Source organism: Schistocerca nitens, chromosome 1 (assembly GCF_023898315.1).
Source record: "Schistocerca nitens isolate TAMUIC-IGC-003100 chromosome 1, iqSchNite1.1, whole genome shotgun sequence".
NCBI lineage: Eukaryota > Metazoa > Arthropoda > Insecta > Orthoptera > Acrididae > Schistocerca > Schistocerca nitens.
This window is the reverse complement of record NC_064614.1, coordinates 393,830,342-393,846,817: the sequence shown is the minus strand read 5'-3', so window position 1 is coordinate 393,846,817 and position 16,476 is coordinate 393,830,342. Positions and strand designations below refer to the sequence as shown.

The window sequence follows — 16,476 nt, the reverse complement described above, 5'->3', positions numbered from 1 at the left end:
ACTTTTGCGACTCGTGTGTCCACGGCTGTGATGCCATTGAAACCCACTATCTTTTGTATCGCAGCACTGTTTCATTTCACTTATATATTCAAGCAACAGATACCATTCTTAGGTGATGCTTTGGCAATTAGTTCACCTTCTGTATCACAGAAGAATCCACCCTTTTTTTTTTTTTTTTTTTTTTTTTGCTAAAAGTCACTTTATGCCCATTACTTACAATTTTACTAACTGTCTAACTGTGAGCAAATTCATGGCTGAGTTTAGGATAAGAATGATGTCAAACGATAGATCAGATCAACACTTCCAGAAGGCTTTGCCATTAAGCCATCACCTCCCATGCTGACAATTAGCTATTATATGGCCTGGTGTTATGACTCCCCCGTCAACCGTTAGTGATGCTAGTCAGGGCACTAGATTCTACATAACACATCTCCCTTTCATGAGCCTGTTTAGAATCCGTTGAAAGAAAGACTTTCTTGTGTTCTGACTGTTTTCTAGTTACATTGGCTTAGTCATTATTTTTTGATGAGCTTCCTCCTTTTTCGCCCATGCTAAGCAAAATTTAGCAATATGATTGAGTTTGTTGCACTTGATGGCTTTGTTTATTTAGACGTAATGCTGATTCTTCATTTCTATTTGCATCTTCAGATCTGACATCTTGTATTAGCTTTATTTTAATACAGTCTCCAGTGATGTGTGTCCCACAATTTCAAGTGCCATAATTATAGGTTGATTACGGTCAGGTACTCAAACTTGGAGCAAAGTTCCAATCCACTTTTCACTTACTCGATACTTCATCTCATTTAATTTAAATGCGGCCATTGCAATTATTTGCAATAGTCATATACTAACTTGGATTTATCTAATTTGGTTGTGATTAATATTCTAAACAATCCAAAGTGTGATTCCAGAGCCTTCAAATAATTTTTCTGGGGTCCTCCAAGCTTTTGCTGCATTATTCATGTCCCTTACTTGGGAATAAGCTTTTGCTGGTGTATTCATGTGCCTTATTTGGGAATAATTTGTCTTGTCCACGAAGAGTACAATCTCTGTGAATGCAATTTTCTGTCTCTTTTCTGGTAAGAACTGAAATTTTGTCAATCTGAAGGAGAGCGCTCTATAACAATCCACAGTTAGTCATAGACCAAAAACGCCACTCCACGGCAAATTTCTATTTATAATAATGTTCTTGTCTGATGAAATTTTCAACTACTGGGAATCCAGACAAGGTTGTACCATTCATTTTTAGACCTGAATGTATAACGTAAACAGCAGCCTGCATGTGCAAATGACCAACTGGTGAAAATGAAAAACTAGTAAGCACATGTAACTAACTTACAAACTGACTCCAGGTTTCCACACAAAACTTCTATTTTTAACATTTATAAAGTGTTAGTTCCTGGGCTTATAATCTTTTGTTAAGCGTTTTTAGCATAATTACTCTGACAGTTTGTGAAAGAACATATTATTTAATGAAAATCAGTATGTGCACCAACAACAAGGAGTAAACTGAAACCTGTCGATATCAGTTTACATATCCCAACAAGACACACAGTGATAAAGCCATTTGGTTACTGACTAAAGTGGCCTCATACATAAAAAATAATCCTCTATTCAGTGTTCATTCCCATTTGCCTCTTCAGATTTGACATCTTGTATTAGCTTTATTTTAATGGAATCTCCAGTGATATGTGTGCCACTGTTTTCAAATTCCATAATGAAATCCATCAATAAGTGCTCCCACTACTCTTAACATGGTACAGGTATAAATAATTAAATGCTGAATTAACGTACTTGTGAGAATGGAGAAAACCTGGGGAATGTGTGCCAGCAACAAGCGCCGAAGTTCTTCTTTACGTGAAATGCTTAGATCTTCCCATGGGCAAACTAGTTCCTCTGATGCTGTTTGCAGAAAGACTAGACCAAGAACTGTTGTTTCTGGATTCTGGATCAGCTAACAACAGAAATTTTATTTAGTCATGCATATTACTTGAAATTTAACAAGAGGATAAGGAAAGGTTTAGCAGAAAGAAAACAGAGTTGTCTGGAGACATTTAGTGAAACACACACAACAATATTCACCTGGATACTTTTCACTGTGGGATAAACTTTCGCAAATTTTGTGCTCTCAACTAGACTGGAAACATTACTGACAGTGTCTGCCCTTCTTAGTCACCATCAAAATACTGTTGGCCAAAACGTTTTTGTGTGTACGAAAAAATGATAATTATTGGGACTATGATATGTACTATACAACGTATGTGCCATTGCACAACTCCTTTAGAAAATGTGTGATATGCTGAGTCACATTTTGAAACCATTTTTGCAGATCAACACTATATTTCCACTAAGTACCCTGAACCTCTTGTTCCGAACAGCCAGGCACTATCTACTCTGAAATAGCTTGCTTGTATTTCGTGTTACACAGAGACTAATTATAATGTCAACGCATCTTTTTGAGTTTGATTTCCTTGATAAAGTTAGCAACCCACATTCCAGTGCCTGCAACAATCCTGTCTAAGAACTAATTATAATTATTATGACACCACTACATAAAGCCCATTGCTGCTACCATGCATTCGGTATTGTATCCAAGTGTCAAGCTTCTTGACAGTTGATTTAAATACAGTTTCCATAAGAATAGTGCATTGTTACTATTTTGTGCAAAAAGGATTATGATTTCTGCTGGAAATGATTGCCAAGTTACATAATCATAGATCAATAGCTTTTCACATACATTATTGCACTTCCTCCACAAGCTCATCACTGTCGAGTCCATTGTGCTCCTCATCATGGACATTGCGATGTCCAAAAAACTGTGTGCAACAAGTGCACACCGTCTACCAACTCATATCTTACATCTGCACAAGAAGGAGATGGAATTAATTTTAGGTGGCACTATGTCCTGTAAATTCTCACGTGCATAATCTTTCAGTTGATCAAAGGATGAATTAGTCTGTACAATTGGAAAGGTCCTACTGTTGCAGTGAAAAGGATATCATTAATGTACACATCTTTCACAATCTATTGCCTGCCAGCTTTTTGCAATGTGTGAAATTTGCCTTTTTGATAGCCATGACAAATATTTAAAACTACTAAAAAATGTAATATAGTCAGTTGAAAGTAGTGTTATGTATTTCTAAGGTTGGGCACCAACCGGAGCGATGTGGCAATTGTAGTGGCACAAGGTGTGCATCCAGCTTGTAACTTCAGATGGAACACACACAGTCTAACACTGCAGCATTTACTGGACTGATGCAATGTAACTGACTTGTATGGCATGCCGTGGCACTGTCAGATGAATGTAGCATGCTCAACTTTTCCATGTGTCACATCTGTGTTACTTGCAGTTTACGAATGTTTCTGCTTTGGTTGTGCAATTGTGTCTGTACCAAAGACAATGAGAAACAACCCCGAGTTCAATATTAAATATGTTTGTCTGGGGGGAAAATATACCTGTTTTTACAATCACAGCAGTTATTAACACAGTTAACATGTATGCTCAAAATAAAGTGTGGGAGAGGATTGCTAGTTAAATATGAAAGAAATACAACAATTGGAATTCATTTAATTTGTTTGTGGGAGAGAATGGATATAAAAATTAAAGTTTTGCATAATGAGGTTTTATATAAATCATGTCTGCAAATATTTTTAATGATTTGCTGGATATAACATAATGACAGATTCTTTTGGTATGTTGATAGATACATGCTTTGTTCTGCAAAGAGAATGCTCCCCCTTGGGCTAAAAAAAGTACAGAATGGATTACTCAGTTCCATAACATTGTTTGTAGATCACTGCTGGTTTTCTGGCTTTTGATTGTGAGTTCTCAATAATGTGGTCTACACTAGGCTACACAAATGCTTAGAATATACACCATCATGAACTCATATAAAGTTATAAAACACACAAACAGCTTGATTATCACATCAATTTTATTCATGTCACAATTTACTGAAGTATCCAACAATAGTATCTTTGACACAAACATGACAAAAGAACAGTCAACACACCCTCTCATGCAAAATCTGTAATTAAATGTGTCTTTATTAGTTAACTGTCTATGAGGATATACTCTCATTATATAACAATACCAGAAATGGAAAGTTGCTACTTATCATATAGCGCAGATGCTGAGTCGCGATAGGCACAACAAAAAGATTCACACAATTATAGTTTTCGGCCATTAAGGCCTTCATCAGCAGTACACACACACACACACACACACACACACACACAAACGCAGCTTGCACAAACGTCTGCAGTCTCAGAGAACTGAAACCACACTGTGAGCAGCAGCACCAGTGCATGATGGGAGTGGCGACTGGGTGGGAGTAAGGAGGAGGCTGGGGCAGGGAGGGGGAGGGATAGTATGATGGGAGTGGCGGACAGTGAAGTGTTGCAGTTTAGATGGAGGGCAGGAGAGAAGGTGCGGAGGGGGGAGGGGGGTAAGCAGCAGAATACAGAGAGAAATAAAAAGAAATTGAAAGACTGGGTGTGGCGGTGAAATGACAGCTGTGTAGTGCAGGAATGGGAACAGGGAGGGGGCTGGATGTGTGAGGACCATTTCCTCGACCGACTCTCCACAGTTCCTGCCCCTTTACCACATGGTGCCCTGCTCGTCACTATTGATGCCACCTCCCTGTATGCTAACATTCCTAATGCCCATGGCCTTACTGCTATCGAATACTACCCTTCCAGACGCCCTATGGATTCCAAACCAACAACCTCCTTCCTAGTCTCCATGACCAACTATATCCTCACCCACAATTACTTCTCTTTTGAAGGCATTACCTACAAACAAATCCATGGTATGGCTATGGGCACCCGCATAACACCATCCTATGCTAACCTATTCATGGGCCATCAGGAGAAATCCTTCCTAAAAACCCAGAATCCTAAACCCCTCACCTGGTTCAGATTTATTGATGACATCTTTGCTATCTGGATTGAAGGTGAGGACACCTTATTTACATTCCTCCAGAACCTCAACAACTTCTCCCCCATTTGCTTCACCTGGTCCTACTCAATCCAACAAGCCACCTTCCTAGATGTTGACCTCCACCTCAGAGAAGGCTACATCAGTACCTCTGTCCATATCAAACCCACTAACCACCAGCAATACCTCCACTTCAACAACTGCCACCCATTCCATACCAAGAAGTCCCTTCTGTACAGTCTAGCCACCCGTGGTCATTGCATCTCCAGTGACGAGCAGTCCCTCCAAAATATACCGAGGGTCTCACTGAAATCTTCACCGACCGTAATTATCCTCCCATCCTTTTACAAAAACAGTCCGGCCACAGAGGAGCATTCCCCTCGTAACTCAGTACCATCCAGGACTGGAGCAACTGGATTACATTCTCCACCAGAGTTTTAATTACCTCTTGTCATGCCCTGAAATGAGAAATGTCCTGCCCACTATCCTTCCCACCCCTCCTACCGTGGTATTCCGCCGTCCACCGAACCTATACAATATACTCGTTCATCCTTACACAACCCCTGCTCCCAATCCCTTACCTCATGGCTCATACCCCTGTAATAGACCTAGATGCAAGACCTGTCCCATACATCCTCCTACCATCACCTACTCCAGTCCGGTCACTATCATCACATATCCCATCAAAGGCAGGGCTTCCTGTGAAACCAGTCATGAGATTTACAAGCTAAGCTGCAACCACTGTGCTGCATTCTATGTAGGCATGACAATCAACAAGCTGTCTGTCTGCATGAACGGCCACCGACAAACTGTGACCAAAAAACAAGTGAACCTCCCTGTTGCTGAACATGCTGCCAAACATGATATCGCTCATCTCAACGACGGCTTCACAACTTTTGCCATATGGATCCTTCCCACCAAAACCAGCTTTTCTGAATTGCGCAGGTGGGAACTTTCCCTGCAATACATCCTACGTTCCCGTAACCCTCCTGGCCTCAACCTTCATTAGTCACTGTCCTCAACCATCCAGCCCCCTCCCTGTCCCCATTGCAGCACTACACAGCCGTCATTTTTTCACGACATCCAGTCTTTTAATTTCTCTCCTTTCCGCTACTTACTCCCTGCCCCCTCCACACCTTCTCTCCTGCCCTCCGTCTAAACTTCAACACTTCACTGTCCACGACTCCAACTATAATATCCCTCCCTCTCCCCGCCCCAGCCTCCTCCTTACCCCCACCCAGTCGCCACTCCCATCATGCACTGGTGCTGCTGCTCGCAGTGTGGTTTCAGTTATCTGAGACTGCAGACGTGTGTGCAAGATGCTTTTGGTCATTAAGGCCTTCATCAGCAGCACACACACACACACACACACACACACACACACACACACACACACACACACACGCGCGCGCGCGCAAGTGATATAAACATTTATATACTACATCGATAATTAATCTAATATTGCATATCTGAACTGAATACAATGTGTGTGTGTGTGTGTGTGTGTGTGTGTGTGTGTGCGCTGCTGATGAAGGCCTTAATGGCCAAAAGCTATAATTGTGTGAATCTTTTTGTTGTGCCTATCGCGACTCAGCATCTCGACTATATGGTGAGTAGCAACTTTCCTTCTCTGGTATTGTTACATTCCATCCTAGATTTTCCATCGTTTAATCCCATTATATGTTTTGTGAGAGGAAAAGCTTCAAGTGCAGAAAAATAATGAAATTTGCAGTCGTCTTCTGGCAAAGATTTTTGGTTCCAGTAGCAGGTGTGCACATCCAAACAATGCTTCACTGAAACAACTTATTTTTAATATTTCTCTCATCACTATAGTAGTCATATTCCTCAACATCAGCTGATAAAATTACTCCATTTGCATTAAAAAAAAAAACCTATGGATTGGAATTAAAAAAATGTAGATTTAACAGGATCTTTAACCCTGATTCATTTTCCAGTGAAGCCAAACTGTATCTGGTAGATTCCATATTACTAGTAATAATCAGCTGCTTTCTTTGAGAATTATTAAGTTGGTGTCGGCAAATTGTGAAGGTACACAATTTTTGTGAAGTTAAATTCAGGATTTTTTCCCTAAAGGTTCGTAGGTGAGAGGTTTTATGTACGCTTATGATCTTATACAAGATTAGTGAAAGTGTTATTTATTAACGTTCTGTTAAAGAATATGCTTAAAATAGCTCACAGGTCTGAATGTTTGCATATACTATCATATATTAGTACCAATATTTGTTTGTGTTTTATTATTATTTTGTTTGAGATACTCCTTAGATGGTGAGGGCAGTTGGATTTTGCCAGTAGATGCCGTTATGTCCCTAGCACATCATGGAATTTCCAACACTGCACGGCTGCTAATGGGGCTCCTTCGGACAGGAGCAATGGGTGTCACCAAGGAAGAAGGTGGCATTTAAAAAAAAAAAAAAAAAAAAAAAAAAAAAAAAAAAAAAAAAAAAAAAAAAAACTAGAATCAAATGAGAAGCTGTTAATTTGTTTCAGTGTTACACAGAGGCCCACACAAGTCATGAGTGTAAACATTCATGCAATAAACATAAAAAGAGATATAATCCTGTGACACTTACTTTTAAGGCATGGAAGAATAATTAATACGTCGAGATCAACACTGCATAGAGAATATTTTTTTATGAATTTGCTACCCGGAACCTTCTCACACAGTGATCCTGGGGTGAAATATGAATCTATTGCAAAGAAGTTGGATTTACAAACTAAAGAAGAAGAAGAAGAAATTTATAAAAAGAGTAAAATATTCACCTGGATTTTGATCCTACTGCGAGATTTCTTGGAGAATACATTATTTATGGATATGCCATTCAGTATTAAAGAATATTTCACTATCTCTACATGAAACATGAGTATGTGAATTACTGATAAGAGACTACATCATTACATATATAAAAAACTATCATACAGTGAACACAGCCAGGCAAAGTAAGAAAGGTCCCCAACTGGGGAAGTTTGGTTGCTGGGTTGAAAGTATTATTTCGGTTGAAGACACACTGGGCAACTTGTATGTCGGTGGTGGTGGTGGAGGTGGTGGTGGTGGTGGCAGCGGCGGCGATGATAGGAGAATGAGGAAAAAACAACACCCAGTCCACAAGCGGAGAAAATCCCCAACCTGGCTGGTAATCGAACATGGGCCCGCTGCATGGTAGGCAAACACATTACCGCTCAGCTAAGCAGGTGAACATTTACACCAAAGAAGAGTTTATATGCAAGTGATATAAACATTTATATACTACATCGATAATTAATCTAATATTGCATATCTGAACTGAATACAATGTTTAAATACTTATTATTATCTCAAAGAAGGCAAGAAAGTTATTTTTCAAGGTAACATGAGTGAACAAGCTGTGTCTGAACAATCATCAACAAAATAAATATGCCTTTAAACATTATCCAATATTTTTAAAACCAAATATTAAATGTAATGAAGATTTTCAGCACACTGAAAGAAATTAATAAGGTTTCTCAAGCAAAATTTGACCAAGACACGTTTGTTCAAAGTAATCACAGAAGATTCATATGCACTAAAACTTCACTGGGAGTAAGCTAAGTCTATGACAAGACTAGTTCAAGAATGAAATGACAACAGATTGCAGCAGCTGGGTTCCACTAAATTAACATCAGTTGACAACCTACATCTTGCTGCAAGCTGATTCTACACAACACAGCCAAGTGGTGCAGTAAGCAGTCAAATGAGCATCAACAAGCGATGGAACAACACAGACCACACACAGCAACTGCAGCCAAGGCTGTGAGACAAAAGCAGGCAACAGGCGCAGTCGGTGTCTCATGTACAATATCCCAGCATTCTTTGTTAAAATCCAGAGGTTGTGTCCCTTTAGGATCGAATATACTGTGAAGTGATTTCTTAACTTCAGTTAACTTTAACAGTTAATACAGTGAAGTGATTAAGTGAATACCCAATTACAAAGCCAATTTGTCTATCAAAGTTCAATTTTGAAATAAAATGGGTTGATGGAATTCTGTTCACTAGCAAATGATACACACAGAAGAAAAATACATCATTTACTGTTAGCGATGTCTTAGTAAAGTTTCACATAATGGCTTTCATATACACGTATGTACTTTTAGGAGAAATTATGCAGGTGATTTCAAACATAAAAACAGAATTAAAAGCAGAATTCAAGTTTTTCAAATACAGGGAACTATCTAACGCAGATGATAAATTTGAGACTTTCCACAGCCATGGGAGTGTGCATTTGGGTGTTTGTGTGTTTGCAAATGTGTATACTATAGCTGGAAAAAGAGATAATGCTTAAAAGCTATGAGAACTTTGTTTTCTGTTATGTGTTACTATGGTCCATGCACCTCTCTGTTACAGGTGAGTGGTTGCCTTTCCCTTGTTTTATATACTGCTCCATCCAGGAATTTCCGTTATTTTGAAACTTGTAAATGATATAAATGAGCATTTAGATTTAGTAGAACTTACAGACAACAGTAACTACACCTGCACTATTAGACGTTGTTATCTCATTAAGTAATGAACAAAATAAGAGTGTTACTGCATAGTGTGCAGACATTAATGCTCGTTTCAGTTTTGGTTATGTTATACGCGAAGTATGCAAACAATCCGATGATCTACATTTTGGTCATAAGAAGTGCGTGCTCCATAGGAGGCATTATTACTTTAAAAATTATGCTTAGTGCTGTGATGAGAGAAGTTTCTACAATTGTGGATAATATTTAATGTTTAACAACAGCACAAAAGTTTGGAATTTTGCGGCAATGAACCAAGACGGTCCACTTCCTCATGGTCAGGGAGGAATGAGAGACAAACACCATACATTGTGTAGCTGACACACCAATAGAGCCTAGAATTACTACATGATGTGACACACCAATACTGACATTAAATATTACTGACAATACAGACAGAACGTGGCAATTATTATGAAAATCCTTCCTAAGTGACCAATGTGCCATTTCACAATTTTGGGTACCAAAGTATCTCCAGAATCTTCAAAACATGGTTAGTCATCTGGATGTAGTCATCTGGATGGAGCAGAGAGGAAGGCGAGAGGGATAAACATTTGGAACTGCAATAATTTAAGAATCTATTTTTTAGAATGTTTCACAGATAACAACCACATGGGAGAATGAATGTAAATGTGAAGTGGTCAGAGTTCCTTTTGTGCCCTGCTTAGGGGGCAGCTTTTATTAGATATGTGCTATGATGGATTAAATAATCTGAAAACTCATGAGGAGTCTTAGTATTAATTACTAATGTGGGAAAGAAACCAGTTTTCCATGCCCTTTAAGGGATGAGCACCTATGTGGTGTATATTGACAAAGTGTGAAGGGGTGGGGACTTGTGGAGAGTCTGAAAATGTGTACCGTGGTCTTAGAGCTCTGTATCCTCTGTGCAAGGAATAATTATTTCTTTCCTTGCTGTAGAGACGTACTAATTTATTGGTGATTGTCATGGTCTTTGTACCATTTGCAGAGAAACATTATTTTTCCGTGCTACTCATAAATGCCAGTTTGGCTGGCTGGAATTTGTTCAGAGAGGAGAATCCACCAGAAATGGTAATTCTAATAGTAGTTCAATGTCAGAGCAAACAGAACATCCTTTAAGAGTCATTCACTACTCGATGCAAGCATAATGATATCAATCCCAAATAAGTTTAACTTAACAATATTGTATAAGTAACTGCTTGTGGTAATTCAACAACAAAAAAGGACGAAAATTTTGTGGAACAAAATTTATTATATTCTACAGATTTAATTTATTAAATGCCAAACTCTGGTGAGAATTTATATGATTTCCTACTGGGTGATAATTACTGGTGTAGGTTTTGTACATGGGAGTTTGTAATAAATTTTAATGGGAGGTTAGTTTAATTTAAAGGGGAAGCCACACAGATTTACTTCAAACTTTGTATGCATTTAGTAGGCCATTCAAATAAGGTAATGTGCAAGTAGTGAGGTGCACTACTCTGGCAATTCCGAGGAAACTGCAAGAGAAGTTTCACATGTCTATTATGTAACTGATGTACCTGTGTATAGGTACATCAAAGTTGATGGTGATGAGCATTTGAGCTTTGTAAGACTAGCGTGTAGGAGGTGATGGTCCGACTTCCACTCAAAATTTAATAATGACTCTACTTGTTTTTTGTCACTGGTGATATTATTTAGTTTATATGACATTTGGGAGATAATATTATGAAAAAAAAGTGCATTTGTATGAAGTTTCAATTTACGTTTTTCATCCTGGAATGTGAGATGTCGAGAGCATATCTTACGAGTAATTGTACATTACTTTTCTGGTCCGTCACATTGTCACTTACTATATAACAGATCGCGAATAACTTCATTCGCATAATTATTGATCGAAGTTTGACTTGGGTTTTCCAAGGCTGTCCCTCATCCTTGAAAATTTAATTACAAGTAGTATACAGTCAAATAAAAAATGAAATTCACTACAACTTCGTGAAAAACACTTTTTTTCTCATTATATTACCTCTCAAACATCATATAAACTAAATAATGTGACCAACGATGAAAAAAATATACATTAAAACGTAAGTGGTAGCGGGATTTGAAATGCTGCTTTGTCCACAACCCGGATGCAACACACGAATGCTAACTACTTGACCACAATGACTTCTTACAACCATTGACAAAATTTAGAGAACCGGCATTTGAAGCTGACTGCTGAATGATTTTGCTGCTGCTGACATATATTGTGTGTAAGGACCACAAAGATAAGATACGAGAAATTAGGGCGCATACAGAGGCATGCACACAGTTTTTTTTCCCCTCGGTCTATTTGTGAGTGGAAGACGAAGGGAAATGACAAGCAGTGGTACAGTGTACTCGCCACCACGCACCGTATGGTGACTTGTGGAGTACTGTCAAACGGGGTGATTTCGGACACCGGGGCAAATTCGGACAGTATGGCTTATTTGCTCTTTGCCACCGCATAGAAACAGAGAGTTACATATTTTAATGCCCGTGCGCCAGTTATTTTAAGCGCAAGATTGCATTTATCGCTTTCCACAACTTATTTCGCGCAATTGTTTTCCTAGGTGAATAATCGACAAACAGTCTCAGTCCATGCATTATCATAAAGTGGAAACTTTCTATTGTTGCACCGAGCGGGAAGTTATTGTAACCATAATTGTTGACGCGCTCAGTAGCTAACAGTACTGAGACCATTTCTGTACAAGTTTGTAGAGTTTCTCATGCAAGGTTATAAAATATCGACAGTTTTTGGAAAACTGTGTACTGTGTGGGGTGATTTTGGACAAAGCCAAGAATGTATAAGAGCAGGAGAGGTGATACAGTGCGGTGTAATTATGACCCGGGAACTTTTAGATAAAGCTGTTCATGATATTCAGAGTGGTAAATTATCGTACAGAAAAGTGTGTGATTTGTATGGTATACCTAAATACAAAATAAAATGCAGAAAGCACATCCATAAGAAATGGGAGGACAGCCAGTGCTAAATAAAGAAGAAAAAGAAATGTTGAAGCAAGTTATCTTGAGGGCTGCACATTGGGGATTTCCCTTCACTAAATTGGATATTAAATATTTAGTTAAAGGCTACCTTGATAAACCTGGCTGAAAAGAGAAGAAATTTCATAATAATTTGCCAGGAGAAGAGTGGGTGCATTTATTCCTCAAACGACAGTCAGAAGATCTTTCCGTTTGCTTAAATGAAAATATTCAACAAGCTCGTGCAGAAGTGAACGAAGAGACTGTTAAGATGTTTTTCTCAAATATCAAGGCAAGGTTGGAAAATATATTCCAAAATAAAAACTTATCTGTAATATATAAAATTCATTATATCATTCCATATCACTTATTCGTAACAAAGGGCTACCTTAAAATCAAATAAAAAGCATGTAGAATTTTTTTAAAAAGTCAGTAACTGTCCGAATTCGCCCTCTATATAATGTAACTTTGGACAGAGATTTAAAAAAACACACGTGTCCGAAATCACCCCAATCCATGGGGTGACTTTGGACACTTTATTTAACTGCCTCAGATAAATATACCTACACATACACTTTCTGGTTCTGGGATATTTTATTCATTACACATATACCCTACCACTTCCATAACAATCAATTTAATCTAACAATACATATGAAAGTTACAATCAAAATAACAACAAAACCATTCGAAATCACCCCGTCTGACGGTATCTGTGTAGATGTAGATGTAGATTTAAGAACAGAAACACACACACTCATTTATGTGGTACCAAGAAACATGTCTAATACACTCACTGATAGTGTACAGACAAATATGTAGTTTGTTAATTATTTTACTATAAACATGCACAACAAATTAATTGAATGAGCCATTAGAATAAAGCATCTGGTGGCAGCATGCATTATAGTCGCTTACAAGTTGTGACAGGTGACAGTGATCCCAAATCTGTTTCACGACCAAGCAGCAATAACAGCATTGATTCCTTTGCATCATATGAATCACCTTGGACAATTATGTTATTGTAAATAGTGATATTTACATCAACATAAATACGACATTAAGTAAACCAAATTCAGTGGGCAGTATGAGGAAGAGTAAGAAGCAGCAGCAGCAGCAGCAGCAGCATATTACTTTGTTTTATTGTGCTTCAGAATAATTTACACACACAACTACCAGAAATAACACTCAAGATGGAACAATGAAATTTATGGAATTATGCATGTAAAGGGAAATGCATACGACAGCTAATATTCTGCTGTATGCAAGATCTCAGATTTTGCTGTCTTGCCACGGTTCTTTTTCAGCTTCACTTACAAAATGATTGCCAATTGCATCTTTGTTTCTTACAGCTGACAGATTTCTTCTACTTAATCAAAGTTTGTGGCAGAGCCAAATTCTCTCTCAGTAAATGTGTCTTCTAGTTCATGACACCCTAAACATGATATGCTTTAGTTACACCAATAGCCAATATTCAGTTACCATATATAAGATTCAATTATCACATATCAACAGCAAATATATATTTTCACATTCATTGCTCGTCGAAGCATAAACCATTGCTAATTCTGCCACTGGGCCTGTGATTGTGTCCAGTTTTACAATGAAAATAACTCTTAGTGCAATGTGAACTTAAAATGCAACTATAACTGACTTCATAAAGCACATACGAAGGAGAAACATAAGCCAGTGGCCAAATGTCAGAATTTATCACCTATTTACTCGGGACTGGAAAGAGATACGACTCTCCTCCCAGGTTAAAAACAATTTCGACGTGTTAGCTACATTTCATACTCACCAATGTATCTAAAATGCACCAAATGTAAACTGGCTGACAACTACACTTATCATAACAAACTTTTTGAAATATCTACAGTACTTACTTAATTTTGAAATGGCAAAATAACTATAAGCAATATCGAAAAGAGAGCCAGTTCTTTATAAAGTTGCAATATCAGGCAGTAAGGTAAGAAAGAACCAAACTCTTTTAGTTTCCTCAAAAATGAATGATAAAATTTGCATAGCAGAGAGAACACATGTGTATCCAAACACAGTGCTTTTAATTTTTCCTGTGAAAAGTAGAAGTTCTACTGAGAAACTTACTACAGAGACGGATGTAGTTTTGATTCATTTACATAAGTCATTAATTAAATTGACTCAAGCTAGAACACCTTCATCATATGAAGAAGACACAGTGCATGCCAAGCTACTACTGTGTATCTACCATGCCAGTTGGCATATCACTAGTCTACATCAGTGAGGCCCTGCCTAATATTGAGAACTTAAAATTTTTCTTACATTATAGATGGAAATAAAAAGATGGTATTTTCAGAAAGGGGTGGGGTGATGAGAAGGAGCAGCAACTTGTCAACAAGTTAAAAGACAACTTTAGACACAAAGAAGGCTAGTGATATTTCGACACTGACGAGAGATGAGAAGAGCTGTTAATCATATGATAAACGAGCAAGAAACAGAAGATTAGTGTTTAACATACTGTTAATGAGCTAACACACTTCGCAAAACATCTAAGGTCATAAGCGCCCAATATAGAACCATAGAATGCTGGGATTGCGAGGGTAAAAACCGTTTCGAGGTGAAATACAGAAAGGAAGAAAAAACAAATCTAAAACGTCAAGACATTATGGAAGAGTATCTAAAAGACGGCGACAAGACACCGGAGTCACCAGGTAGAAATCAAATCTCTTTCGTCATATTACTGCTTTTTTAAAAACTTAATACGCGAGCCACAGCTCGCACGTCATCCGCTAAAATGTCCGTCAAAGCAGGTGGCAGCCCGACCCCGAGACGTAAGTGGCTAAAATAGGGGCAGAGGATCAGGAAATGTCTGACTGTTAATGGCTGGCTACATAAAGGACAGCTGGGTGCAAGGTCGCCACTCAACAAGTGGCAGTGACTGAAGTGGCAGTACCCTATTCGCAACTGAGCCAACATTATTTCCTCACAGCAAGATGGCCGGGAGGAAGTCTACCAGGCTGTTGGGAGAGGTTTGACTTCTATGAGTTTGTTCCCATGGAGGGAGCATCAATGGTCATGCCAAAGTGACGTGATATGCCAATAGAGAAAAGTACGAATATCTTGCGAGCGAACAGAGTAAGAGGCGGGCCGACCAAGATGGACTGCGGCCTTGGTTGCAGCATCAGCAGCGTCATTCCTAGGCACACCAACATGACCAGGAACCCACATGAACATCACTTGGGCTCCCCCATCCGGGAACAAATGGAGGCTGTCCTAGATCCATCGAACGATGGGGTGGATTGGATCTGGATCATACAGACTCTAAAGGGCACTGAGGGAGTCGGAGCATATCACACAGTAAGTGAGCTGGTGCCTCCGGGCGTAGTGAACAGCCTGATAGAGGGCAAAAAGCTCTGCGGTAAAAATTGTGCACTGGTCGAGAAGCCTGTATTGAAACTTATCATCCCTGATGACAAAAGCACAGCCAACACTGTGGGCGGACTTGGAACCATCAGTGTACAAAAATATGCTATCGGCAAGTTGTGAGCAAAGTTCGAGCGATAGGTCAGTTCAGGAGTTGAATCCTTTGGGAACGAGCTGAGGTCAAAATGAATACAAACCTGTGCCTGAATCCAAGGTGGTGAAGGGCTCTCACCCATTTGGAAAGTGGCAGGAAGTATGAACTGCAGCTGCTGAAGCAGGTGACCAAAGTGGAAGCTGGGAGGCCGCAGAGAAGAAACGTACATCTCGTATTGGTGGTCAAGAACGTCATCAAAAAAGGGTCAAAGGTTGGGTGGGCTGGCATGGAAGAAAGCTGACATGCATACCTACTGATTGGATGTCGCGCCGGTATGACAGTGGTAGTTCACCGGCTTCTGCATAGAGACTCTTAACTGGGCTAGTATGGAAGGTACCAGTGGTGAGATGGATCCCCAAATGGTGTACTGTATTTAGACGGCGTAAGATAGACTACTGTGCAGAAAAGTAGACAATGCATCCATAATCTGACTTTGAGCGGACAAGAGATCGATAGAGGTGGAGGAGGACAGTCCAGTCAGCTCCCCAAG

General features: G+C 39.0%; 1 protein-coding gene across 5 annotated transcripts in view; it reads right to left on the bottom strand.

Moving 5' to 3' along the window:
* Positions 1 to 16,476, bottom strand: part of LOC126249381 (exportin-6-B) — a 381,423-nt gene that overhangs the window by 273,477 nt on the left and 91,470 nt on the right. For all 5 annotated transcript variants that reach the window (XM_049951037.1, XM_049951050.1, XM_049951057.1 and 2 more), the window contains one exon: positions 1,795 to 1,954. In XM_049951037.1, coding sequence (XP_049806994.1) covers positions 1,795 to 1,954 — 160 coding nt within the window. The remainder of the gene's footprint in view (positions 1 to 1,794; positions 1,955 to 16,476) is intronic.